The following is a 27,286-nucleotide window of genomic DNA, read 5'->3' on the forward strand; positions in this document are numbered from 1 at the left end:
CCCCTCAACAGATGACTGGATAAAGAAGATGTGGTCCATATATACAATGGTATATTACTCAGCCATCAGAAAGAACAATTACTCAACATTTGCAGCAACATGGACGGGACTGGAGGAGATTATGCTAAGTGAAATAAGTCAAGCAGAGAAAGACAATTATCATATGGTTTCACTCATTTATGGAACATAAGGAATAACAGGGAGGACATTAGGAGAAGGAAGGGAAAAATAAAGGGGGGGGACAGAAGGGGAGGCAAACCATGAGAGACTATGGACTCCAGAAAACAAACTGAGGGTTTTAGAGGGGAGGGGGTGGGGAGATGGGTTAGCCTGATGATGGGTAGTAAGGAGGGCACATATTGCATGGAGCACTGGGTGTTACACACAAACAATGAATCATGGATCACAACATCAACAACTAATGATGTACTGTATGGTGACTAATATAACATGATAAAAAAAAACATTGTGTGTAGGGGCGCCTGGGTGGCTCAGTCAGCTAAGCATCCAACTCTTGATCTCAGCTCAGGTCTTGATCTCAGGGTCGTGAGTTCAGGCCCTGCTTTGGGCTCTATGCTGGGTATGGAGCCCACTTAATAAAATTTTAAAAAATTAAATTATATTAAGTTAAATATTTAAAAATGCTGTGTCTAGATATAAGAAAGAGATTCCTGTGACCTATTTCAAAGACCTCACTTAAAAATACACTTGGAAAACAAAAGTAAAATAGTGGACATTTTGATATTATGCTGCACCCATATACCCTGGATATCAACAACAGCAGATCAGAAAAGGTGAGGTTAAAGGGATACTTGTTGGGGCCCCTTCGGTTCAACGATCTTAAATCATAATCCATCTTCTCCGTATCTGAGAGGCTTATAAGGCCGTCACCCACAAGAGGCCAAGGAGGCAAATCCAGCTGTAATGGTTTCACACAGACTCTGTAATCAGATAGACTTGGTTTTTTTTTCTTAGAGGGGGAGAAATGCCTTACAGATAATGAGACCGAGCAGGGCCTGGATATGGAGGCAAAAGTCCAGTGTTGAAATGACCCCCTCTGATACTGACCACGTGTTCCAGCCAGTGACCCTACCTCTTTGGACCCCAGATTCCTCACTTGTAAGATGAAGGCACTGTGCTGGATGACATCTGATGCCCCCCCCTTTTTTTAAATATAAATTCTAATTAGTTGATATACAGTTCAATGTTGGTTTCGGGAGTAGAGTTCAGTGATTCATCATTTATACTCAACACCCAGGGCTCTTCCTAACAAGTGCCCTCCTTAGTGCCCATCCCCCATCTAGCCCATTTCCCCCCCCCCCACCTCCCTCCATGGACCCTCAGTTGGCGCTCTAGGGTTATGAGTCTCCCATGCTTTGTTTCTGAAGGCCCTTCTGAGCCTAATGTTTTATTAGTCTGTGATAAAGGTGGCACCGGGCAGCATGTGTTGTGGTTTTAATTCATTGAAGAGGTATTTCCTCAATGGCCAGAGTTGCTTCAACCCTCTGATGAGAATAATTGTGGCAAGGCTTCTGGGTTAATCATTCACTGAAATAAACGAGCCCTTTCACACCTCCACTGGTTTTCTCCTTTCCAACTCTCCACAGGAAAATAAACAGCAAACGGCAATGAATTAATTCACAAGCAAAGATTATTTTTGGCAATTAGAAAAGCTAGGCACTTCTCTGTTTATACATACCCATTATATACATAAATCCGGGTGTACATTTATAAATATGTACATACATGCTACCATTCGTCATTAACGGTGAATATCCCAAGTAATAAAGTTACAATAGCTAGCATTATATTTATTGAGCACATCATATGTGCCAAGCCCTGTTAAAGGCTTTATTTACATTATCAGTAACTTCTTTTAATTAATTTCTTCTATTTCTTCTTTTAATTAATTTCTTCTATTTCCATCTTAACACCCACAACTGAGTTCTCAAAATATGGAAGTTTGTGAAGTTTATGGCAAACATCTTGTCTGGTAGGCATAACTGTTAGAGTGTGGGAAATAATATTTTTAAAAAAGCACCCTCCGTGTTCCTGATCTTTGGTTAAAGTCCTCTCTAGAAATGCATGCATTTGATCATCTTCATATCTAGGGTAGGGGTTTTGTCTCCAAAAAAACTCTTCTCTTTTGGAGAGGGAGGGACAATCTTGGAGTTTATGGAGGGTGGGAGACATGGCCATCTCTAGTGAGATCAGAAAAAAAAATGTCAATAAAGCTCAAAGAACATTTTCCTGGCAACGAGGGTTCTGTTTGATAAGTCACTATGATATTTGAATCACATGTTCTGGAAACAGTTACAGAATACATTTTCACATACCCAAGACAATTCAGGTGTGCTTCTTTCGGTCTGGGCCCTGCCAAAATTTGTACGAGTACTGAAATGTCATAGGATTCCTAAATTCCACATGCTTTCCTCATGCAACACTCCCAGTTATGAAACATTAAGTAGCAGAAGGGACGTGGTTCCTGTTATGATGATTAAAATTCTACATGTTTCCCCAAAATGAACAAATATAAAATATGCTGGGTTCTACTCATATGCTTGCATATGGAAAACAAATGAAAACTGTTTACTTTGGCTACAACAAGTGTCCTTTTCTTGCCTAGTGGCTTTTGATATTCTTCAGCCAAACCAAACGTGCAGCTTCTCAAGATGCCAGGATCTGTATTTAATACAATAATGAGTTTCTCATTCCCGGCCTCCCTTCTCTCCCTCTTTTTTTTAATGACTCCATTGTTAAATAAGAAATGGATAATGTCAGCTTTCCTAATAGCACTAGTAGTATTTGTTGCCGTTTCATAAGTAATTTAGGAAAGGGACTGAAGCATAAAGAAGCTAAATTATTTATTACTGTATTCTCCTCTACTGGATATCACTATAATCTTCAATATTAATGCCTTCCTTACAAGTGTAAGGTTGGAAAATTGAAGTCAGTGGGTTAAATTGATAAACTAAACAATTATGAAGTGTTTTCAGGTACATGGTTGATTCTGCTTTTATCATTAAATCGAAATAGTGCTTCGCTTAATGCGTGCATTATCCAAATATTAATCTAATATGTGTTTATGTATTCTCTTTGTGTGTGTGTTCATGTATTCTTAATCGTTCTAGTACCTTCTCTAATGATTCCCTTTTAGGGTCAGAAGCAGCTTGATTCAGTTCTCCTGAGTCAAGTGCAAGGTAGCAATCACCAACTCAGCCACTAGTGTGGCCGGGATCGAGCAAAGCCCAAGTAATGAAAACCAGTCATCAGAACCCACCCTCGCCAGAGACGGCTTACAGGTTAACTCGAAAGCCACGATTTGGAGAACCGAGCGTTAGTGGAAACGTGTCCGACGTGGATGTGGTCTGCAAGTTTGTGCATGGGGCAGCTGGAGGAAGTCAGAAGACACTATAGTTCTAACGGGTTCCTCTTCAGCCAAACGTAGAAGAGTTTAGGCAGGGGCCACTAAGGAAAAAAAGCAAAGGGAATCCCTTGCCTGGCTCAGCTACCGTCTCTGTAGACTTCTACATAAAATCTGTCTAGGGCGCTCACTTCGGCAGCACTGGGAATGATACAGGGATTAGCACGGCCCCCACGCAAAGATGATATGGGAATTCATGTGAATTCATAGAGCATACTTAAAAAAAAAAATCTGCATAGCAAGCCCTGATCTCTCACCTGCTTGCCCACAGAACAATTGTATTCAAGGGGTATGAAAATATGGCAGGTTTTCTTTCTTTCTTTCTTTCTTTTTTTTTTTCAGATTTTATTTATTTATTTGACAGAGCACAAGCAGGGGGAGCAGCAGGCAGAGGGACAGGGAGAATCAGTTTCTCTACGGAACAAGGAGCCCGATGCAGTGCTTGATCCTAGGACTCTGGGATCATGACCTAAGCCGAAAGCAGACATTTCACCGACTGAGCCCCTTAGGTGCCCCCAAAATACCGCAGGTTTTCAAGTTAAAATTCAAAGTCATCTTCATAAATGAGCATCGCCTCGTCCGCATTTTTCTGGAATTAGCCACACCACCATCATCCTCCTGATTCCTGGGGAATGTTTTGGGACCCTGTCCCTTACCATCCATTTCAGCTGCCACACATCTGCCCCGGTCTCCTGGCTCCAGCTGCTGCCCGGACACCAGGAGGACACCCCGCCCTGTAGCGGCACTTCCGCCACCGCCGGTGGTCCTGCTGCTGGAGAACACCCAGTGGCTTCGGCCTGCTTTAATCATCACAGCCTCCTTAGGACCCCTCGCCGTCTCCAACGGCGGAGCGCCTGCCTCTTCTCTTGCTGAGCGAATCCATGTAGCAGTCGCCTCCCAGCATGGCTTAGCCTGAGCCCTAGGCTTCCCAGTTGCTCTTTGCCCCCCAAATCCACATCTCCTCCCCACCCCGCCCGCGTCCTCAAGCCATGCCCGCTATTCCTTTCGCATTTGACGATATGTTGGTTGTACACTTCTCCTCTTTGGGGCGTGTCTGTGTTTAGGGCATGGGGTCTCCTGCACCTAGAGAGGCCCCTCCAATCCTATTTTTGTGACTTCACACTGTGCAGAAGAGCGAGCGCTCTGTGAGCCCCGCGGGAGCCGAGGCAGGCACGCGGGAATGAATGTGGCGTTGGGAGGGGCTGCGCTAGTGGTAAAGGGGCATTTGCTTTTCGGAAGAGAACAATGTCATAATATTTTCCCAGCCCACATTAAAAAGAAAATGCTGTATTGAAGCAAATGAGTGTATCTGAAGTGTACATGGAGTGAGTGCACTAGGAAGGACTTTTTAAATGGTGTTTGGAAATAGAAGCTGAAAAGGCAACAGAGAAATGAATGTGACAAGGAAGGCATATACATTTGTGATGGGCGGGGCGCCCGGGTGGCTCCGTCGGTGAAGCATCTGCCTTCGGCTCAGGTCATGATCCCAGAGTCCTGGGATCGAGTCCTGCGTCTTGCTCAGTGGGGAGCCTGCTTCTCCTTCCGTCTCTCCTTGCCCGTTGTGCTCACTCTCTCTTTGACAAATAAATAAATAAAATCTTAAAAAAATAAAAAATTTGTGATGGGAGATACCATCCTGCTCCTTCCCACAGCCACACACTAAGTGCTTTCGGGGTAGGATCAGAAAAGCCAAATTTGATCCCCTGCAAACAGGCCCCGCTAACTGCCCAATAGGCTGGTCCAGAAACGGCTCCCAGTAGCCTGCTGGCCTTGCCCCAATTAAAGTAACTTCCAGAAATAATTCGTCTTCAAAAATGCGCTATCTCCGCAAAGGATTCTTTACAAATAATCTACATCAGGGTTGGACAAACTATCCACGGGCCAAATCCTGCCCACCTCTGGTTTCGGGAACACAGCCCTGCCTGTCCGTGCTTGTGTCATCTGTGGCGACAATGGCTGAGTTGAGTGGTTCTGACAAAGACCCTGTGACCCACTAAATTAAAAAAAAAAAAGGCTCTTCAAGGGGAACATTTGCTGACCCTTCACCTGCATGATCTAAGGATACAGTAATTGGTCTAGAAGTGCCATTAACTTGGAAATGTATTATGGTCGGATATATTATTTTCTGAAATAAGGGTGGGAGCAAGGCCTCCTATGCGTGTTTCCCAGCAGGGGCAGGTATAGGGCCCGAAATCTGGCTGCCTTAGGGAGTAAGCCAGGGAGGAAGTTGGGTACCAAGTAGAGTAACCAACCTATTCTGGTTTTCCAGGGACTGTCATGACTTTAAAATTGAGCTCCATATTCTGGGAAATCAGTCCTGGGTAAACCAGGAGCGTTGGTTACCCTGACAGGTAGGGTGGGTTCTGGGGCTGACTGACGGGTTCAAATCCTATTTTTGCATCTTCACACTGTGCAGTTTTGAGCAAGTCAATTAATCTCTCTGAACCTCAATTACCCTATCTATGAATTGGGACTGATCTATTCTGAGGGGCTGTTGTAAGGATTAAAGGAGATTATGTACGGAAAGAGCCCAGCACATAATAGGCACTTACTAATACTCATTCCATCCTACCCTTTTGACTGCAATGAACTTTCTTTTATTCACTCTTTTTTTTTTTAAGATTTTATGTATTTGTTTGACAGAGAGAGAGATAGCAAGAGAGAGAACACAAGCAAGGGGAGTGGGGGAGGGAGAAGCAGGCTTCCCGCTGAGCAGGGAGCCCGATGCTGGGCTCAATCCCAGGACCCTGGGATCATGACCTGAGCCAAAGGCAGATGCTTAACCACTGAGCCACCCAGGTGCCCCTCTTTAATTCACTCTTTAACCAAAATTCCTTTTTTCATAAAAGTATCAGAAAGGAAATTTTATTACATATTATTTTTTTATTTTTTAAAGATTTTATTTATTTATTTATTTGACAAAGAGAGAGATTGAGAGTGAGTGCACAAGCAGGCGGAGCTGCAGAGGGAGAGGGAGAGGCAGCCCCTCCCCCACCCCCTGCCTAGCAGAGCTGATGCGGGGTTTGGGGCTCAGTCCCAGGACCCTGGGATCATGACCTGAACCGAAGGCAGACACTTAACCGACTGAGCCACCCAGGACCCCAAGAAAGGAAATTTTAGAAGACTTTTCTTGTGTCCTCCATTTTGTAATGAGGTCATTCCCGTGCACCTCACAAGTAAACGCTCTAACAAACAACTTGTTCTGCGGTGGGGGAAGTAGCCCATACACAAAACATTGCCGGATTTTTAACTTAAATTGTTTTCTGTTTTAAATATAAATACTTGGAGATAAGTGGTTGTTGAGTTTGGTTTTGTCCAACAGTGAGTGCATCACAGAGAGGTCTGGTCTGCCCAGCTAGTTCTAGAGATCACGATGCCCCAGGTTCATGGCCAGATGCAAAACTTCTGGGATACGAGGTTCAGGGGCTTTTTTGAATCTAGCATTTGGTGCCTGTAACGGAAAATGTTGACAGGATGTTGACAGAGGCTGCGAGCGCTACCCCAGTCATGATTCATCTGATGGATCAGTATGACCAAAGCGCTAAGTGGACCAACACGCTCATTAATTTTTTAAAGAGGTTACTAACACACAGACAGCAGTGTACAAACCCAATAGCAACCCGCATGCCTTCAAAGGCCCCCAGGACGACATCAAAGGGATGAGACAACATTAATCTCGTCCCAACTATCAGCATTTTGATTTAACATCCAGTTGGTTAGCAAATGTGCAGGATGGGATTAAATAATGTGTACTCCTGTAGTGATTTATATTCTAAATTACACTTAAAATCCTAGCTGGTCCCCAACAAATCCAATTTTCTTTAGGCTATGGCTACAAGAGTTTGAAAAATTAAATTTTTATTAAATGAATTGGTCAAATCAATCTAGAACTATCAGCATTTTTATTTGATATCCAGTATCTTAGCAAATGTATAGAATGGAATTAAATAATATGAACTTCTATGGTGATGTACCATCTGAAAGTTTCCAAATACCCACTCAATCATAGCTGTTTCCCAGAAAATTCGATTTACTTGAGGCTACGGCCATATAATTATAATGAATCAAACTTTTTACTGAATTAATTGGTCAAATTAGTCAAAGCTTATGAATTCAGGGGCGCCTGAGTGGCGCAGTCGTTAAGCATCTGCCTTCCGCTCAGGGCATGATCCTGGCATTCGGGGATCGAGCCCCACATCAGGCTCCTCTGCTGGGAGCCTGCTTCTTCCTCTCCCACTCCCCCTGCCTGTGTTCCCTCTCTCGCTGGCTGTCTTGCTGTCAAATAAATAAATAAAATCTTTAAAAAAAAAAAACTAAAAAAAAGCTTATGAATTCAGTGAAAAAATAAGTCAGATTGATGGGCTGATTTGAATGGCTAATGCAGCAAAATTAGTCATTATTAGCTCAGAAGACATGCCGCTTTAATTTGATTTAGACTATGCGCATCGGCTTGCCTTTTTGAGTAGGACAACACCGAAAAGCACTGGTTTCCAAACTTGGCTGTACATTAGAGTCACCTGGGGGAGTTTCCAAAACATCCAAAGCCCAGGCTACACCCAAGATCAATTAAGTCAGAATCTTGGGGGTGAGACACAGGTCTCCATACCTTTGTAAGCAACCCAGGTGATTGGGAAGGCCTGACATCAAGTCCAAATAATTAAGAATGAAGCCACTACGTTATGTTTGGCCTTAAGGTGAAGCCCAAGCTGGAGAAGAAGAAAAGAATGGGACTAGGTAATAATATAAAAGTATTTATTATAAGCTAATAATTTGTTATATCATTTGTTATTATTTTAAAAATATTATTTATTATTACTATTATTATATCATTAGTTATTCTTATTTATTATACCATTATTATTATATCATTTGTTTTATTTTTATTATACATTTGTTATTATTATTGTTAAATAGCTAACTATTCACTGAGTTCTAATTAAGTGGCAAGCGCCCTGCTGGGCATATTACATGGATTCTTTTTTTTTTAATTTATTTGTCAGAGAGAGAGAGAGAAAGAGTGTGCACGCGTGTGTGCAAGCACAAGCAGGGGGAGCTGCAGGCAGAGAGAGAAGCAGGCTCCCCGCTGAGTAAGAAGCCCAATGTGGGACTTGATCCCAGGACTCTGGGATCATGACCGGAGCGGAAGGCAGATACTTAACTGACTGAGCCACCCAGGTGCCCCTAATAGATTCTCTTACCAAATTTTCACACGTGCCAGTGAAGTCTTATGAAATCAATATGACTACTATGCCCATTTTACGAATGGGGAAATTGAGGCACAGAAGGTCAAATAAAATTTGCCAAGCATACCCAACTAGCACGTGGCCACATGAGGGCCGGTACCACACACTGTGCGACTGTGCTCGAATTGTTTTTTAAAACCAGTCACTTAAAACTCTCTTTCTTTGGGTCTTCTGACTTCACTATCTTATCTTTTTGGAGCGTTGGGTTATTTCACTTTTCTTCGTTTCTGGATGCCGAGGCCTCTCCAAACGGCACAGCAAAGCAATCTCTGATGCCCCTGGGAGAGAGGTAGGCCTGGCTTTATGGATATAGCAGGCAGAAGACTTAATACTCCACATTGCAATCTCCTGCTCTCTCAGGGGAGTTTCGGGCATCCTTCGAGCACTCTTAGGCAGCCTGCAGAAACCTGAGACAAAACTCCCACCTGGAGGAAACAGACGTATTTACTAAAGTGCGTTTAAAATTTAATTGCAAAGGAGTCTGAATGTAAAAGGACTTCCCATTTACGGCAAATCTTGTTATTTCATAAAGTCTTCCGTGGTGACCTCTCAACCAGCATAGGTTTGTTTAAAAAGTCGTTTGGGTTTTGGGGGGGGATTGAGGTAGGTGCCCTAAGGAACGTGTATTAAATACCAGCATCTAAATGCTTAACGTTTAGATGATAAACATCAATGTTTTTTGTTGCATAATGAAAAACAAAATAAAAGGAGGAAAGAAAGATGAAAACACAATATAATGTCACGGTCATTTGCAGCAGTTTCCTGTGACAATTACGGGGCTGTACACTCATTTCTGAATTATGTCTTATTTCTCCTTTTCACATAAAAGCGGAGAGAGGAGCTAAAACTGCCCTGAGAAGCTCCCCCAGGACCAAGGCCGACCGTCAGAGCAGAATCTGGGCCAACCTCAGTCGTCGCGCTTTTCCTTCAGCCCACTGACCTCAGCAGAGCAGGGCTCCTCCTTCGTTCGCGTCTCGCTCACCCAGCACAGCCCCCAGCCGGGCGCAGGGCTCCAGGGCTCCGACCTGCACCCCCCCAGGCCGCTGCCCAAACCAGGCTGGGCGGACAGCACACAGCCGGGGCTCCCGCCACTCTGCCAAGGCACCTGGGCCTCCCCTCCAGCACCAGGCAGGGCCTCGGAGGAAGCGGTCCCTGTCCTCAAGGAAGGGTCAGTCCCACGCGGGTCAGGCAGGGTCCAGCTCCGTGCTGCCAGGGGGCCTCCTGTTTGCGAGCAGAGCTACACACCGGTGCAAAGGGGCACCAACCTTGGAGAAGGTCAAGCCCCTGGGGACCAACGATGCTCGGCTTCCCCAAGGTCCCCTCTCCCACTTTCCCGCGGGCCAGCCGACTGCGGCCGGGCAGGACTGGGCCTGTCTCTGCTCTGTGTGTGGCAGAACAGGAGGGTCTGTCTTCATTGCCTTTCACACTTCCTTCTTTAAAGTCAAATGTCCCATGATGTCTTATAAATCATACCGAGATTTTTGAGTTTAGGAATATGGCGAGAGGACGATGTGAGTCTTGAAACTCGTGGCAAACGCAGGTGGAACATATTTTAAGGTGGTAATGTAAAAAGACTGGACAAATCCCGAGGAGAAGACCATGCACCGAGAACACGGAGGGTTGGACTGGTTCCCCGGTGCCCTGTTGATCGGCTCTCCTCAGACCTGTCCCCTTTCACCTTGGACGAAAGGGCTCATTACTGGTGCTGAGCGGCCTCTGAGACTGTGTGGAAGAGGAACAGAAAACGTTTCAGGGCACACGTTCCTTTTCTTCTTCGCCTGCTTTCCATCATCACGCGTGCACAAATCAGAAAATAAAAGCCATAATGTGCACTGGTGGGTTGGCCTAAATCCTGGCGGGTTCTGCTAGGCTGCTCGCAGGGGCGCGAGGACGGCCGGCCTGGCTCCCACGGCTGGCTGGCTTCCCGGCAGCTCCCTCCAGCTGCAGCTGAGCGTGCTATTTGCAGCTCTCCGCATCCTGAGAGCTGGTTCCCCAGGCCTCTCCTCTCAGGGCGTGAGCGAGACGCGCGAGCAGACAGCGAGCGGGGAAGCGGGGAAAGCTGGGAGCACCGGCACGGCCCTCCTGGGCCAGGGAGAGGCCTGGGACGTGGGAAGCAGGCGCCTGCGGGGTCCCGAGGGCCTGCCCCGGCGGTCACTGAGCACTGCCAGCCAACTGAAGAACCACTAACAAAGTTTGAAAGTACCTGAACTGACCTCCTGCTACGATCTCCAGAGAGACCCTTCCAGACTCTCTAGGTAGCCGGCTCTCTCATTCACCCTCTGCCGTGGTTCCCCGTTTTATTATCTTCATGGCCCTTAGCGGCATCTGAAATTCTCATTGTCGTCTGTTTGTTTGTTTGTTCTCCGTGAAACTAAGCTCATAGACACGTGGTGAGGGAGGGCCCTGGGGCTGTGTCTCTTGCGCCAAACACAGTGCCTGGCTCGTTTGTGAATGAATGAACGGGGCCAGAAGGAGCAAGCTGCCTACTAATACCCCAAGGAGCTGGATTTCTCAACTTCACATGAGGAGGAGGTGTGGTCAGAAACCTCTGGAGAGTGGGGCACCTGGGTGGCTCAGTCATTAAGTGTCTGCCTTCGGCTCAGGGTGTGATCCCAGAGCCCTGAGATCGAGCCCCACATCAGGCTCCTTCCCTGGGAGCCTGCTTCTTCCTCTCCCACTCCCCCTGCCTGTGTTCCCTCTCTCTGTCGAATAAATAAATAAATAAAAAATTAAAAAAAAAAAAAAAAGAAAGAAAAAAGAAACCTCTGGAGAGAAACTGGATTTATTTGGGGGTAAAAAAAAAATTCATTCTTCGTGGGCTTATGTATTTTCCAACCCATTGAGTGGGATCTGACTAAATATTAGTGGTTTTTCCAGTGTCTTTATGTGATGGCTGGCTGCCACTTGTCACTATTTCATGTAATCTCGTGTCATTTTAAAAAGGTTAAATTCTGGGGTGCCTGGGTGGCTCCGTCAGTTAAGCATCTGCTTTGGGCTCAGGTCATGATCCCACGGTCCTGGGATGGAGCCCACATCCGGCTCCCTGATTGGCGGAGAGTTTGCTTCTCCCCCAGGCTCTTAACAGCTCATGTTCTCTCTCTCTCTCCCAAATAAACAGATAAAATCTTAAAAAAAAAAAAAAAGTTAAATTCTAGGGTAACTAGAAAGTGACAATAATATAATCTTCAAATTTTTTCTTTGGAGTCCTTAAACAGATACTTTATTGATGTAGTTAGACAAGTGGAACCACAAGGGAGAGGGCTGTGCCCCTTACAACCCCTGGTAACCCAGAGGCAGGAGAAAGTCGCATATACACTTTTTTTTTTTTTTTTTGCATAGACACAATAATTGAGAGGAAGACTTTCACCTAAAACTTGATTAAAATAAATTTGAGAAAGACTCAGTTCAATTCAATTCAACAAATTTGACTTGGTGACAGATCCAACATTGTCTGTTGTATTTAATAAGAATTCAGCCCATGAAGGAAGATTTAATGACATTAACGAAATTACCTTTATTCATTAATGGAACCGAAGGAGTCTTAACACTAAAAGCAAATGTTCTCCAAACTTAAATATTTTACACTCGAGAAGAAAATCAGCTGAAAAGAGAAGGCTTGTCAAAAATGACAGTTCTATGTGAGGATGATATCCACAATTCGGAGACGCTGTGAAAATTATATGCACTGGACCTATTAGAATCCGTTCTTCCCAAGATTTCAGAGTTCACCACCTATTCCTCTATAATCAGAATGAATTGTACCCATTTTTTGCTAGCCTCTTCCCAAATCCATCCATGCAAGTGTGTGGTAGGGTACTTCAACCTGTTTCTGGAAGTGACTTGTGTCTGTTCAGTCTTAGAACCAACATATTAGAGTTTGTAGTTTGCCGCAGAGTAGAAAATAGAATTTATTCATGTAGGTGCTCACAGGTGAGCCAGCGATCAGCAAGATGGGAACTGTCCCGCTCTCCGGAGACTCACAGCCCTACTTGAAAATGTTACCACACTTCTGAACAAAGTCGCAATCAATGAAGTAATTTGAATTGCATTTGGACTCTCTCCCTGCCTTTTTAATAAAAACTGGAAAATAGAAATCTTGTGTGCAAGGACTTTGGCTTGAAGGTAATGTGCCTAGAGATAGGGAACTGGGGATCCAACCCCACTGCCTACAGATTTTTGGAGTCCAGAATTTGGGCTGGGGTGAGGGGAGTGTGGCTACCACAGCTGTTGACCCCCATTGGAGAAGTCTGTGGGATGTGCACAGGCCCTGGAGGTGCCTGAGGGTCTCACCAGCTCCCTCAGAGGCCACCGACACCTGCTGCCCTGGAGACTGGTGTCAGGGGAGAAAGGATCTGGAGGGATCAGCAGAACCAAAATGAGTGGAAAGAAGAGACGGGTGCGGGTCAGCCTCCTTACAGAATTTGCAGATCAGGGGACATTGGTTCCTACCTGAGACTCTCTCAAGGAAAAGACATTTGAGTGCTCGCCCTGTTTTATCATGTTTCATTGGAAATCCTGCTAGGTCAGTTCAAGTCAGCAAGAGGACACCTCCACAGAGAAAAGCATACATGCATTGACGGTACCACATCATGTACTTAAAGCAGCCATATTTTGGTGAATAGAATTTTAAAATCCCTTTATAAAAAATTGAAAGACTTCTTCGTACTGGGTGTGAACTTAGACTGCAACCAGAAGTTCGGTCAGCCTTATTATGAATCTAACTTTGCTAGTGTATCTCTTTAAAGTCTTCCTCAGGCTTTCTCCTCTTAACTCTCTGGAGTGATGCTAGATGGGTTTTATTTTATGTTTTTAGTTAAAATTGGGTCCTGGAAAAGAATCTAGATGATGACAGTCATCTGACAATTTCTATTACTTACCTGCCTGCCTTCCTCCCTGGAATTAAAGAGACCAGAAACTTTGTGGAGACCCACATTCCTGAGCCCTCAGGAGGAAGAAAAACAGTTTTAGGAATTTTTTTGTATTTCTGAAAACCAGTAGAAGCTACCCCTGGACGTCTACCGCAGTGAAATCCCAACATACTGCACCAAGCAGCAGGTTGCCTACCTCTAGAAAATGTGATTCCAGATTTTCTTTCCCTGGAACATGGCTCCAAAGGGGCTGTTCCATCTTAAAGGAAGTGCTTTGACTGGGTGCTCAGTAAGTCTTGTCCATCAGGGAAGGCTAACAGTTGTCCTAAAGGTGAGAAAAAATTAGATTTGGTCTAACAATGAAGACACAGCAAAAAAATAATAGTAAAGAAACTGTATCTCTCTCTCTCTCTCTTTTTTCCTGGTTAGTTGATCTTAACTACAATTCTTTAAAAACCCTCAGGACCTTAATGTTTAATTAAAAAAAAAACACTTCAAGTATTATATTTACAATGGAGCTACTGGACAATAACATATCTCTAATTTTTAAAAGTAAAATCCATTTTTTTCCTAATGGTCCATTATAATTATCTATAGAGGCTCAGTGCATAAAAATTCATGACATAAAGTTCTGGAATGTTGACCTCCAAAGTTTAGGTTCTTAAACACGAAAATTATATTACTTTTCAAATTTGATCTATATAGTGTAAAGTCCAATACTCCTCAGTGTATGAAATGGATTCCCATGGGATTGACTAGAAGATGAGCTTTTTATAATTAATCCAATTTCGTGTTGACCTATTGGTCACCATTCAGTAAGACATGTACTCCCCAGAAAAACTGTTGATCTATGCATTGGTCTTAAATCATACGTGAAAATACAGGGGTTTTTTTTGTTTAATGAAAAGAATTCTGATACAAATGATTAATTAATAAGTTTTGGAAATTATGTCGATTATGTTTAAGAACAGTGATACAATGAAATGAAAAGCAAGAAAGCTCTAGTGCTTTGGTAAAATTTTCGGTTTTTTCACATATTCCAATTGATCTACACATTCTCGTTTTGTAGTCCTGCAATTACTCGAATATAAAAGCTCTTTCTGTTAATCTTCAACCTGAAAAGTAGTAAAATAACAGAAGTGTAAGGGGGAATGAACATTTCAACCCAATGGCTCTCCAGGCTTTTCATCTGCTGGCGTTTGAAGGTTTACCCCTTTCACAATTTCCCCCATTGCTGTAGGCTCGAACCTTTATAAAACCTTAGAAACCATAACCCTACTCTGTATCCCTTATATGTAAAAAACTGAATAGTCTTTTTAAAAAGTTATTACATTTGGGTGAAAACTTTCCTAAGACAGCTTGCTAAAGTCCCCCAAATTCGGCTCATGCTTTGTTTCAGCAATTTCATTTTGAGGAATAGATTTATAACTCACAAAATAATCATGGGCGCAAAGGTACGGGTAGAAGGAAAGGGTAGTCATCTTAGCCTTATTCAGGACAGTAAAAAATCAGAAATGACACAAATGTCCAAGAACATGGAATGAACTGGATCACTTATGGTATTTTACATTCGTTCAGTGGGATACCATGCAGCCATTAAAAATAATGCCATGCAGAATAAGAATATATGATGACATAAACTTTTGTTTAAGAGAGACTGTTAAGCAGAAAGAGTAGTTTATAAACAGATTATTTGCAAACATATCACCGTTTTTGTAAAACAAAAAAATATATACAACAAGCAAAAGACAACGCAATTTAAAAATGGGCAAGGGACTTGAATTCGACAGTTTTCCAAAGGTATACAAATGGCCAACAAGCAATGAAGAGACGCTCAACATCACTGATAATTAGGGAAATATGAATCAAAACCTCAGTGATATCACTTCACACCCACTAGGATGGCTATTATCAAGCAAGCAAGCAAGCAAGCAAGCAAGAAAGGGAGGAAGGGGAAAGAAAGAAACAAACCAAACAAACATAGGAAGTGTTGATGAGGTTAAGAAATTGGAACACTTATACATTGCTATAGGGAATATAAAATGGTTCAGCTGCTGTGGAAGAGTTTGGTGGTCCCTCTTAAAAAGTTAAACATAGAATTACCATATGATCCAGCAATTCCACTCCTAGCTATATACCCTAAAGAGTTGAAAATCGGGATTCAAACAAACACCTGTCCACGTATGTTCCTATCGGCACTAGTCACAATAGCTAAAAGGGCCAAGTGTCCATCACTGGATGAATGGATAAATGAATTGTGATACATATACACCAGGCAATATTACCCATCTGTGAAAAGGAATGGCATACTGACACATACTACAACGTGGACAAACCTTGAAAACTCTGCTAAGTGACAGAAGCCAGACACAAAAGGCCATGTAGGATTGAATTTATATGAAATATCCAGAATAGGTAAATCTATCCGGATGATGCAGATCCGTTTCTGCCAAGGGCTCAAGGGGAGGGGGGAATGAATAGGTACAGTATCTCCTTTCGGGGGGATGACAATGTTTGGGGGCGGTTGCACGATATTGTGAATGCCACTGTATCGTTCACTTCGAAATCGTTAATTTTATGCTCTGTAAATCTCATCTTCATTTGTAAAATTACATAAAATCTATACCATGTTATATATATAAAAATCTAGAAGGGCACACAGTATAATTAACAGTCTGACTAGTAGAATCATAGATTTTTATTTTCTTGCTTACGTGTTATCTTTCGGTGAAGGCAAATTTCATTCATAACAAGGGTAAACAGTTTTTAGAAGTTATCATAGTATGTAGTGTATTGCAATCCTTCCTTCTACTTGATAAAGTTCATGCTGCAATTCACATTCTTGTGATGCTTCCCAGCTCTTTAGAATCAGGTAGCTTATAACTTCCTATTATTGTTGATATTTTTGTTTTGTTCTGTCTGCAAGTGTTCCGAGTCACAGTAAACAGGAGGAGGCGCTGAGAGGAATCACAGCAATGGCCCCATGTGCTGGCTCTGCTTGCACATCCACTATAGCCACGGCAGGAGAACCCAGGCATGAAAGGAAGGGGTAGGGAGGAAGTCTTCCAGCTCCTTCCTGTGGTCCTTAAAGGAAAGTGGAAGGAACTCACACTGTTTTTGCACCTACAGTGAACCTGGCACGGCTAGGTCATTCGGATGCTCCTTTTGGTCCCTGAGCAAGCCTCAGAATCTCTACGGGCCTCTCTGCCACTGCTTCACAAACATGCACAGGGATTGCAAGAGCCCCTGGAGCTTTACCACTCATGTGCTCCTCCGAGCCTGCCCTGGCGCTCTACTTTATTCAGTTGAAGGCTCCCAAAGCAATGGCAGCTCTTGGTCATCTTGTGAAAAGGGGCTCTCTTCTCTGGTCTGCCTCCCTGCTTCTCAGCCCGAGTCCGCCTAGCCCTTACCTATGCCCAAATCCCAGGAAGGCCAACTCCAGGTGGCAGATCAAGGCCCGAGTCTCCCTAAAGTTCAGGCTGGGGAGTGGGGAGGGCACTGGATGTCCTGGTTCTGAGTAGCCTTTAATCCTAATCCTTCACACCTTCCTGGGCATGACAAGGGCCCGTAGTAATTAAGCTTCCTGCTTTTCTTTACCTTTAGTAGGAGTATTCCTCACATCCAACAGTTATTTCGTTTTAGGACTTTTATTCTCTTACCTGGTTTTAACACCTTATAAGATGATCTCTAATTGAAACCCAATTAACAAAAATATGGTAAAGCCTGTAATGAGAGAGTCTATGTAACTCTAAGGGAGTAAGTTTGATTTCACTTTAAAGCCTCTTAATACACTTGCATTTATAAATGCACTTGGAGTGTGACCTTCTTCCTAAAGTACCCTCTCCAGCAAGGTGGTGAAACAGTGGTCAAGTTTATTCCATTTAAGGCAGATTCTCAATATCCATTTCACTTTTCGAAATAACATGGCATCTTCTAATGCCCCGGATCTGGCCCACATGATCCTTGAGTACAATTTGTAGCTCACTCCTCGCTTCCCAAAACTGCTGGCTGCAGCTTGTGTAAAGACTGACATTCGCTTTTAAAAAAAAGCTCCCTAATAAAATTATCAGATGCCTCCATTTAAGATGAACGGTACCAAAATGGGAAAGTTTCTCATTTTCAACAGGTAGAGAACTTAAATATTTACTTTTGCAGTAACTTTTAAGAGCAATACTTTGTTCAGTAGTTTAATAATCAATAGCCAACCTAAGAGTCTTTCAGTTCTGATTCTGCCTTCTTGTATTTGGGTGGCTCTCAACAAACGACAATATTTCAGTATTTGAATTTCTTATCTTTAAAAGATGGATAGTATTTCATGGACCCAAAGAATAACCAGTCAAAATCTTAATTTATCATAAAAATTGTTAAATGTTTCATTGTAAGTATAACCTTTTGAGGGGGGGCAATTTGTCAGTACCCGCCAAAAATTTTATTATTTTTTTTTTAACATTTTTATGTATTTATTTGTCAGAGAGAGCGAGTGCGAGCACACAAGCAGGGGGAGTGGCAGGCAAAGGGAGAAGCAGGCTCCCTGTTGAGCAAGGAGTCCGATGTGGGGCTCAATCCCAGGACCCTGGAATCATGACCTGAGCTGTAGGCAGATGCTTAACCCACTGAGCCACCCAGGCGCCCCCTGCCAAAAATTTTAAACACACCTACCTTTAGTGTTAGCAAATCTACTAGTGTTAGCAAATCTACAGATTTACCTATGCCTAAAAGTAATGTACACAGATGCTCACTGCAGTACTGTCAGAAACAGCAAAGACTAGGACACGTGAATGACCATCGATAATGATGAAATAGAGTATGGGGCATACTATGCGACATCACTTATATGTCTGAATTGTGTGACTGAAGAGAAAAAAATAAGTACATCATAAACATTTACAAGGATCTCTTTAATCCCTTCACTGATTTTCCGGCCACTACTGGCTTTCGGTCTCCATTCCTCATGCCACAACTTACAGGTCTATCATGATTCCTCATGTCATTCCAGATCTCTCTTAGTATTTCCTCTTTTTCAGTGGGTGACCAATAAATTCAACTTACATAGGAGGTCCAAACCATTGGACATGCCTGAAGACCTAAGTGATTACACTTCCTCCCGGTTGATATGATCTCTTTCAGACTGGGATATGGGCACTGCCCAGTTGGTGTGGCATACATTTCTACACCATGGGGCATGGTTAAACACAGCAGCATTCCTAGAACAGAGCAACATCTCTGCCTTTTAACTCCAGGGAGCAACTTGGCTCAGACCCAGGGAATTTCCCAAGTTGTGGCAAGTGTTAGCACTGCTGTTCAGTCTTTGCTATTAGAAGACAAGAGAATGAACCAGCCGGCCTCTTTTGTTGCATAGGTATCCAAACCATTTGCTGGCTTTTATGTAGTTTTAAAAGGCATTTCGAGTCATTTGAAAATGAAAAACCACCAATATGAAAAAAGCCTTAACTTACCACAGTCCCTTACTAATAAAGTACCCTAATAACTAGCCAATGGTTCACACTTGAGCAACAGGTAATACCAGGATTTATGGACATTTGTACTGATACCATCATATGCAAAAAGTGCCTGGCTGGTACTGAAAGAGAGCTATTTCAGGCCCTTTCAGAAGGTGTGTTGTACCAAGCTGACCTATATCTGAACTTTCATCATAGATTATGTGATGCCAAGCAAGGGAGTTGGCTGCATTTTTCATTCAAAAAATCGCTATTTTGTCTCTCCAGTGTAGTTTTCAATATAGCTAGTTGCTACCCTAACATCTGAGCAATACTTACAATTCTCTCATTTTTCATCCCTGTGGCGCACAGGACACAAAAAAGACTTCCTTTTTCAGATTTCACTCTAAGAAAAGTAATAAATATGGCAAGTATCAACACCTTGACAGATTACCAGAACAATTACAGTAACTAACCTGCCATAGTGCCCAACCTTTACACAGGAAATGTTAGGGAACTGAGATTTAGTTAGGTTTTAATCCATACTAATTTTTTAAGTGCCCCAAATTTAATACTAAAATTTATACTGGTTTTCTTATCAAGAAAATCTTTATGCCCACGGTGCTGTAACTATCTCTAAATATTAAAATAGTTCTTATACACTAACTTTAAGTTTTTAATCATCCCAATTATACCAAGGCTCTACACTACCTAAAATTTCAAGCCCTAGGGATACTGCTGAAACACTCACCAGAACTGTATTAGCTTCACCAGATTGAAGAGTTCTTGCCTTTTTCCTGTCAAGATCTGAAGCCAGTTAACACACAAAAAAACTTGTTCCCATTCGCAACATCTTAAGAAACTGGTAGTTGTCATGACACACCCACTGAAGTTACAAGAGTTTCCTTGAGGCAGAATTCACTTCTAATTGGATCACTTACTAGCAACAGATGTTGACAGTTGTCGTGCTATAGCTATAAGCAGAAACACCCATGTGAGGATACGGATTTGTTCCTCTTGACTAAAAACTTGACAAGTTTTTACAATCACCGCCTTTCTACTGAGGTCCTCCATGACTTAGAAAATTGATAAATTTAGATTTATAATCACCTTAATTGCATGTGCCTTGCTTTGAAAAACTATCTTGTGTAACCCAGCATTCTAAAAGCAAACTTAATTTTTCTGCATTTATATATATATATGTGTGTATATATATATATATATATAACATCCCCTGAGAACACTGACAAAAACTTGTTTTTATCAGATCATTAACCTATTTATAAACATAAAGTATTTTTAAAGGGAAAAACTTTGCCAGACCTTATACTTGTTTAAATGGTGTTGCTAAGAGTTACTACTGGAAAGATTAAAATATGTATATAACAAAATCTTAAAATCTTAAGTGAAAGTCATTTAACTAATATTTAAAACCTCTGCAATTATTAGTTTATTAGTATCATCCAGGACTCAGATGTTCAATATTCCTCCTGAAATTACATAAACAAATGCAAATGGAAAGAATCCAAGTCAAAATTATATAACAAAACAGCACTCCATCACAAAAGCGTGTAAAATTACAAGAACGCTATTTTAAAACACTGGCACTTTAAGAGAACGATAATCTCAAAAAACCACAAAATTGCCAAATTGTTCCCTAAACTGCTAAGTAGATAAACATGACTCTAATGAATGAGTTAGGGTTTTGTAAAGAAAAATCAAATTCAGATCAGATAACTCATACTGAAATACAAAGTTTTAAGTGTCTTCTTCCCTCAGGTCTATTCGACTTATATAAAGGAGCAAACTATAATATAGGAAAATATACCTGATTTTAAATGTGGCATACACTTTAGAAGTTGGCCCAATTAATTAAAAATACCTTTAATGGAAAGTCAAGTTTCCTAAGAAATCTATATTCAGATAAATAGGAGAAGACATTTACAGCCAGCACTTTTTTTTTCCAGAGCCTTTGCTGGGACTAATGTCAACAAAAAATTTTAATATGGCAGTCTTGTATTTTAAGCTCACGCTTTTGGGGATACATTCTCAGGTCTTCTTTAATATGGAAACTGCAAATATAACTGCCATTACATGGTAATGGGAGTTAAAGAATGTAGAGTCCTCATGTAAAGATTAGAACATACTTTTCTCTTAGTCCTTCAAGGACAGACACTTCAAAATGTTTGATTCTACTAATCCCATGCTGTGAATAGACTGGTTACTCTTCACTTTATAAATGTGACTGGACTATGTGAGATCTAGTATCAATCGATCAAGATTGGAGTTTCAGTTATGGATGAAAACTGTCTCAATTCAACTTTTATTACCCTCATCATGAGTATGCAGGGTGCAGACAAAAGCTTTTTATCAGCTAACTATATGAAAAGATAAACACTGTAATAATTCATGTGATCCAAAACGGGCAAAAGCAAAAGACTAGCTTCCCCTCAAGAAGAAAAATTTCAGACCTATGAAAAGGACAACAATACTAATAAAAAAAATTGTATTTACTTAGAAGCATTCAGAATGTCAACAAAACAGCCGCAACTTTTTTTTTTTTTGCAATTACAGAGTGGTATTCAGTTAACAGAACAACAATTATTTCGTAGAAGCTGCATCAGAGACAACTGAAGATGAAAAACTACCATCCCCATATATAACTAATTTGTGCTGTGCACCAACAAGAACCTGCTTTAAATTTCCATGCCAATTTACAACCCCCATACTGTACCAGGCAAGGTTAGTGGCTATTGAAAATACCACCAGGACAGGGCTATCTAAAGACACATTCGGTAGTGTGTTAACTATACAAAAAAAGACACTGTACAGTTTAAAAACAAATCTTACACAGCCTTACATTTCAATTTTTTTCTTTAAAAGGAGTGAGTTGTGTACAGGGGGGTTAAATGCTTTATAGACAAGAAAAAAAAACTGCGCTAGAACCAACTTATTCATCATCATCATCTTCTTCTTCATCTTCATCTTCTTCATCTTCCTCCTCCTCCTCATCCTCTTCGTCTTCCTCGTCTTCCTCCTCTTCCTTCTTTTTCTTGCTCTTTTCAGCCTTGACAACTCCCTTTTTCGCCGCATCAGGCTTTCCTTTAGCTCGGTATGCAGCAATATCCTTCCAAAATAACGGCAGGAGAAAGTGGAAGGAAAGACAAAACAGTTAAGTAAAGGGAGAAAGAAAAGTAACACTGAACTTGACCAAAACTTGACGAAAACATCAAGATCCCAATTACATGAAAATACCACATATCTATAGACTCACCCCGACTCCATAAATAAGGACTGAAGAATGCATATAAAAACACTAGGAGACAACTACAATTAATAAACCATAACTTATAGAATGACATGGTCTAATATTTGCAATGTTATGCCTCACTAAAGTACAATTATGCACCACATCCTAACTTTAGTTTATTAAAACTAGAATGTAGAGACTTTGATTAAAGGGTAGACACTGCCACCTTCTGAATGCAAAACAGCATTCTACAGGTTTATATCAGACCCGAATCCATAGTAGAAAATTTTGTCTTAAAAAAAAAAAAAAAAAGTAATTTGCCAGTAATCGTGCAGTTACGTTAAGAAATATCTAGAAACCAACATTTTTTCCCAGATGCCTAAATAAGCTAAAATTTAACATAATATTCCAATTCAAAGTATAGAGACATAGCTTTTTCTTTATCAACTTACACAGATCAAGAGTCATAACTTTTTTTTAACTAAGTTGGGGGTTTTTTTGGTTCAGGGTAGGTTTACGAAGGATACAGTCTTTATTACTTTGCCCAGACTATTTTTATAATGTGTCTGATCATTTAACTCGAAGTGACTACCAAAATCTTCACAAGTTTGGAGGTATTAGAGAATAACAAAATCAGCTTAAGTGCGGACGGCCTTTGCACCCAGGTTAAAAAAAAAATTTACGATTTCTTTGATCTTCTATACTGTTTGAATGATGGAAATTAAGACTATAGCCAGCCAATGGCACACTGAATGTAGCTGTTAATCTAAAAACTGCATTACACCCCAAACTCTTGGAAAACCACAAGAAAATAGGAAACTGAGATGAGTACCAAGTATAATCTAACATCTGGCATACCCTTTCATCATTACACTGAGCAAATCCATACTTTTTACCTTTTCATATTTTTCCTTCAGCTTAGCAGCCTTCTTTTCATAAGGCTGCTTGTCATCTGCAGCAGTGTTATTCCACATCTCTCCCAGTTTCTTTGCAACATCACCAATGGATAGGCCAGGATGTTCTCCTTTGATTTTTGGGCGATACTCAGAACAAAACAAGAAAAAGGCCGAACTGAAAAGAGAAATTTAATTTTAGGATTTAAGTTTACTATCACATATGTATTGTACTGTTATATATAAGCCGCTTCTAATTTCTACCAGATACTGGACAGGATGTAGATGTTATATGCTAAATATCCTTTATAACCGAAGCTTAACCTATAGCTATTTAACTCAATGGCACTAGTTGAAGATGTACTATTGATAAATGTTAGAGCTCCAAAAACAATTCTGCAAATCACTCTTAAGTATTTCAGATAATTGATATTTCTCAAAAAATAAAAAGTAAGTTACATTTAGGAGATATATTAAGTGAAGGAGGTGAGTGTCTAATTCAAATGCTCTGGCTAAACCTCCCATTCAATAGGAATTTTACTTACAATATTCAAATATACCAATGTGAGCCACTTATCAGCTAGGAAACTTTGATCATACACTCTAAACCCACAAGGTGGCTTGCTAAATTTCTATCTGATTCTACTGCAAAACCCTCCTTGAAAATAAAAACAGGCATGATACTTACGGAGGCCTCTTGGGTGCATTGGGATCCTTGAACTTCTTTTTTGTTTCCCCTTTAGGGGGGATATAAGTTTTCATTTCTCTTTCATAACGGGCCTTGTCCGCCTTTGCCATGTCTTCAAATTTTCCTTTCTCTTTAGCAGACATGGTCTACAAAAGAATTACTTGTAAACTTAAGTCGATAATTGAATTTTAATAAATTGTCCTCAAAGTATTAAAATGACTAAAATCAGTGTTCATTGCTATTTATTCAGCAGCCTGTGCTAACATCACTACTCATGTCATGCAAATGGCACCTAGGCTTTTTTAAAAATCTTAATTTGTATTTAATTTTTAACAAATTACCTCCTTAGTATGTTTCAGGCCCCCTTACCTTCCACCTTTCTGAGCACTTCTTAGAAAACTCTGAGAAGTTGACTGAAGCATCTGGGTGCTTCTTCTTGTGCTCCTCCCGGCAAGTTTGCACAAAGAATGCATATGATGACATTTTGCCTCTCGGCTTCTTAGGATCTCCTTTGCCCATGTTTAATTATTTTCTAAAAAAAGATAAAGTAAATGACTGATGTTAGCAATGAAATTATAGCATTTTAAGAGCACTTTAACTTCGTGGGGAGTGAATGAAAACCCAAATATGGGTTATTTAACGGTAGTGACATTAACCTCCTATAATACTAAACAAGAAAATGGCAGTGATAACCAATTCCTAGAAGAGGCTATGCCAGGCAAAACAAAACAAAAACAAACCCAAAACGGTCCTTCAGTGAGTTCAAAAATGTGTAGATACAATGGTATCCTCATACAGTATTCGTTACTCATCTGCCTGTATCTGCTCTGAATGAATACCTAACCGGTCATTTAAAAACTTTTTAAATGTACAAAACCATTTTTAATAAACAAAACCAAAGACCACAAAACTAATGCTGGCGATTCGTGGATCTGCACCACATAAGGAATAAATAGGTAAGAGCCCAAGGGAGTAGTCTTTTCCCAAATTACGGGCCTAAATGACCGTCTACCTGAAGTTTTCCCAATGAAGACTTAAAAATACTGTCTCTGCACAAAACTTTGCTGGGAGGAGGGAGCAGTAGAAAGCTCCAGCGCTCGGACCCAGGCTGGGGGGTGGCGGTGGTATTTGTGCGGCTGCCACCGCGAGGCAGCCTCCTTTCCTATCGGTTTGGCCCCGAGATGTATTTCAGTTCTGACTAAACACGTCCGGTCTGAAGTTTCTTCGAGTAAACAAGGATGAGGGACAAAAGCCACTCCTGCTCGTTGCTCTGCCTGCCCCCCCCCACAGGAGAGTTTTTTTTTTTTTTTTAATCCGTGAAAGTCGGGGCGCCGCGCGAGGCGGGCTCCGCACACCTTCCCGCCACCCGGCCCCCACCCCCAGAACTTCGGTGGCGGCGGGGCGGCCGAGGAAACGCGGGGCCGCTGCCGGGCCTTCAGGCCCGGGCCCGCCCGCGCCGGGGCCGCCACGTGCGCCTGCCCGCCCGCCGGCGCAGGCCCCGCAGGCCTCCCCCATTTTGTCAGCTCCGCGGAGGGAGAAGCCCCGCTCGAAATGGGGGCTGGCTCCGCCCGCGGCCGCCGGGGCCGGCGCGCACGGAATGGCCGCTGCGCGTCTTCCCCGCCTGCGCCGCCGCCGCCGCGAGGGCGAGCGCGAGCGAGAATATGGCTCCTTCCCTTTGTGTGTGTGTGTGTATGTGTGTGTGTGTGTGTGTGTGTGTGTGAGAGAGTGTGTGAGTGTGAGCGCAGGCGGGCGGGGTGCGCGCCGCGCTCTGGCGCACACACTCGGCCATTACAGCCGGGGGGGAGGGGCGGGGGGCGCGCGGGCCCGGACCCTCCCCCTCCAGGCCCGCGGGGGAGGGGGCCGCCCCGGGAGGCGCCCACCGGCCCGCCGCTCCCCGTCCCTCTCCGCGCGGGCCCGCGCGCCCCGGCCGCCCCCGCACGGAGAACGCGGGGCTGGTTAGAGAGGAAAAAAAAAGTTGCCTCGGAACTGCTGCGCCCAGCTCCCCCGCCCGCTCCCGCCCGCCTTGTTTTCTCTCCAGCCAGCAGCGCCGGGCCGAGTCAGCCATGTTCCAGCGAGCGCAGCGGCGCCGCTCCCCCCGCCGCCGAGCCGCCGCCGCCGCCGCCGCCGCCGCGCCCGGCACGAGCCGGCAGGGCCAGCCCGCGCCGCCGCCCCCGGCCCCATGCGCCGCCTCGCCGCAGCGCCCGCCCGCCCGCCCGCGCTCGCCGCCGGCGCCCGGCTCTCTGCGGCGGCCAATGCAGCCCGTGGAAGCGCCGCCGCCTGCCCGCCCGCCCGCCTGCCCTCCCGCCGCCGGCCCCGCCGCCCGCCGCCCCCCGCACACGCCGGCCGCCCGAACACTCGGCCCGGGGGCCCTAAACACGTTAAAAAAATTTTTTTAATTAAAAAAAATTTTTTTTGCGCCAGTCAGCGCGGACGCCGCCGGGGGTGGAAACTCGCGGGGCTCGGGGTTCGCAGCGCCTCAGGCAGCCTGTGGGCCGGGGTTCCGGCGCGGGGCAGGGCTCCCGGCGCCCGAGAAGAGGCTCGCTCCGTGCGCAGTTCCCCCCACGGTCCCCCCTCATTTGCCTTTGTGTGGATCCTGACCCGCCGGCTCCCGGCCGCGGGGATCCGGCCACCGCGCGGGGTGGGGAGCTGCCGGAGGCGCTCTCCCCGCCGCGGCGCTGCCCCAGACTCACCCTCAGCGAGGCACAGAGTCGCCCAGTGCCCGTCTGGCTCTCACTTGCCCCGGCGCTGTCTCTATGGAGCTCAATGTACTGCAATGGCTGTGAGAGCGGGAGCCAGACGCAGCCTCCTCACTCTCTCCGCTCTGTAACATTACTCTCCAGCCAGCGCGGCTCCTATTGGCTACCGCCAACTCACGGGGCTCGCTCATTGGCCCGATACCTCCCATTGTCCTGACCAGAGCCCGTTTCCTATTGGCTGTCTCCGGGGACACGTCATCAAGGATTGAAACAGCGCGCAAATCTGAATGTGTGTGTATGCCGGGCAAAGAGGCTGAGGCGGGAGAGGCAGAGGCAGAGGCAGCAGCTGCTACGGGAAAGCAGAGCTCTATGGTGTATGTGTGCATGTGTCTAACCCAAGCCAGCCCCACACCGGAGCGGCCGCCGGAGCGAAAAGGGCCTGACTTTTCCACAAGTGTCTCCAACTCCTCAGGCAAAAGAGACACTCACAGGCCTCCCCCCCCCTTCTTACCCCAAACTCACTTACAAAGCCATTGAGATAAGAGGCCCCAGAATTTTAACAGACCTTCAAAAGTGAGGGCGACAGTATGAGATCACGTCCCCTGAAAATTGGGGTATCGGCTAGTGTAGAGGGGCGAGGGCAGCCAAGATTCGAGCCCCTCAACGGCATATGGTTGCAGTACACTTTAGATCTCTGGAAAGGCAGGGCTTTTCCTATAACAAAGTGACATGATCCAGTCAGCCGGTTTTAAAATACCCCTTTTCTGGGCTCGTAAGCCTTAACGT

At 43.6% G+C, this 27,286-nt stretch overlaps 1 protein-coding gene across 2 annotated transcripts; it reads right to left on the reverse strand.

Annotated features, from left to right (window-relative positions):
• Nucleotides 1-20,399: 20,399 nt before the first annotated feature.
• Nucleotides 20,400-26,653, reverse strand: HMGB1 (high mobility group box 1). Of its 2 annotated transcripts, none has more exons than XM_008692194.2 (5): nucleotides 26,495-26,653; nucleotides 24,174-24,336; nucleotides 23,805-23,950; nucleotides 23,120-23,294; nucleotides 20,400-22,100 (listed from the first exon to the last, which is right to left on the reverse strand). In XM_008692194.2, exons 2-5 carry the CDS (start codon nucleotides 24,321-24,323, stop codon nucleotides 21,924-21,926), a joined length of 648 nt encoding a protein of 215 aa, XP_008690416.1. In that variant the 5' UTR covers nucleotides 24,324-24,336; nucleotides 26,495-26,653; the 3' UTR covers nucleotides 20,400-21,923. The 2 variants fall into 2 exon arrangements, with proteins under 2 accessions (XP_008690416.1, XP_008690417.1); XM_008692195.2 differs by lacking the exon at nucleotides 26,495-26,653 and adding an exon at nucleotides 24,817-24,986.
• Between the last annotated feature and the right edge of the window lie 633 nt (nucleotides 26,654-27,286).

Source organism: Ursus maritimus, unplaced genomic scaffold, assembly GCF_017311325.1.
Source record: "Ursus maritimus isolate PB19 unplaced genomic scaffold, ASM1731132v1 scaffold_10, whole genome shotgun sequence".
In the NCBI taxonomy this organism is placed as follows: Eukaryota; Metazoa; Chordata; class Mammalia; order Carnivora; family Ursidae; genus Ursus; species Ursus maritimus.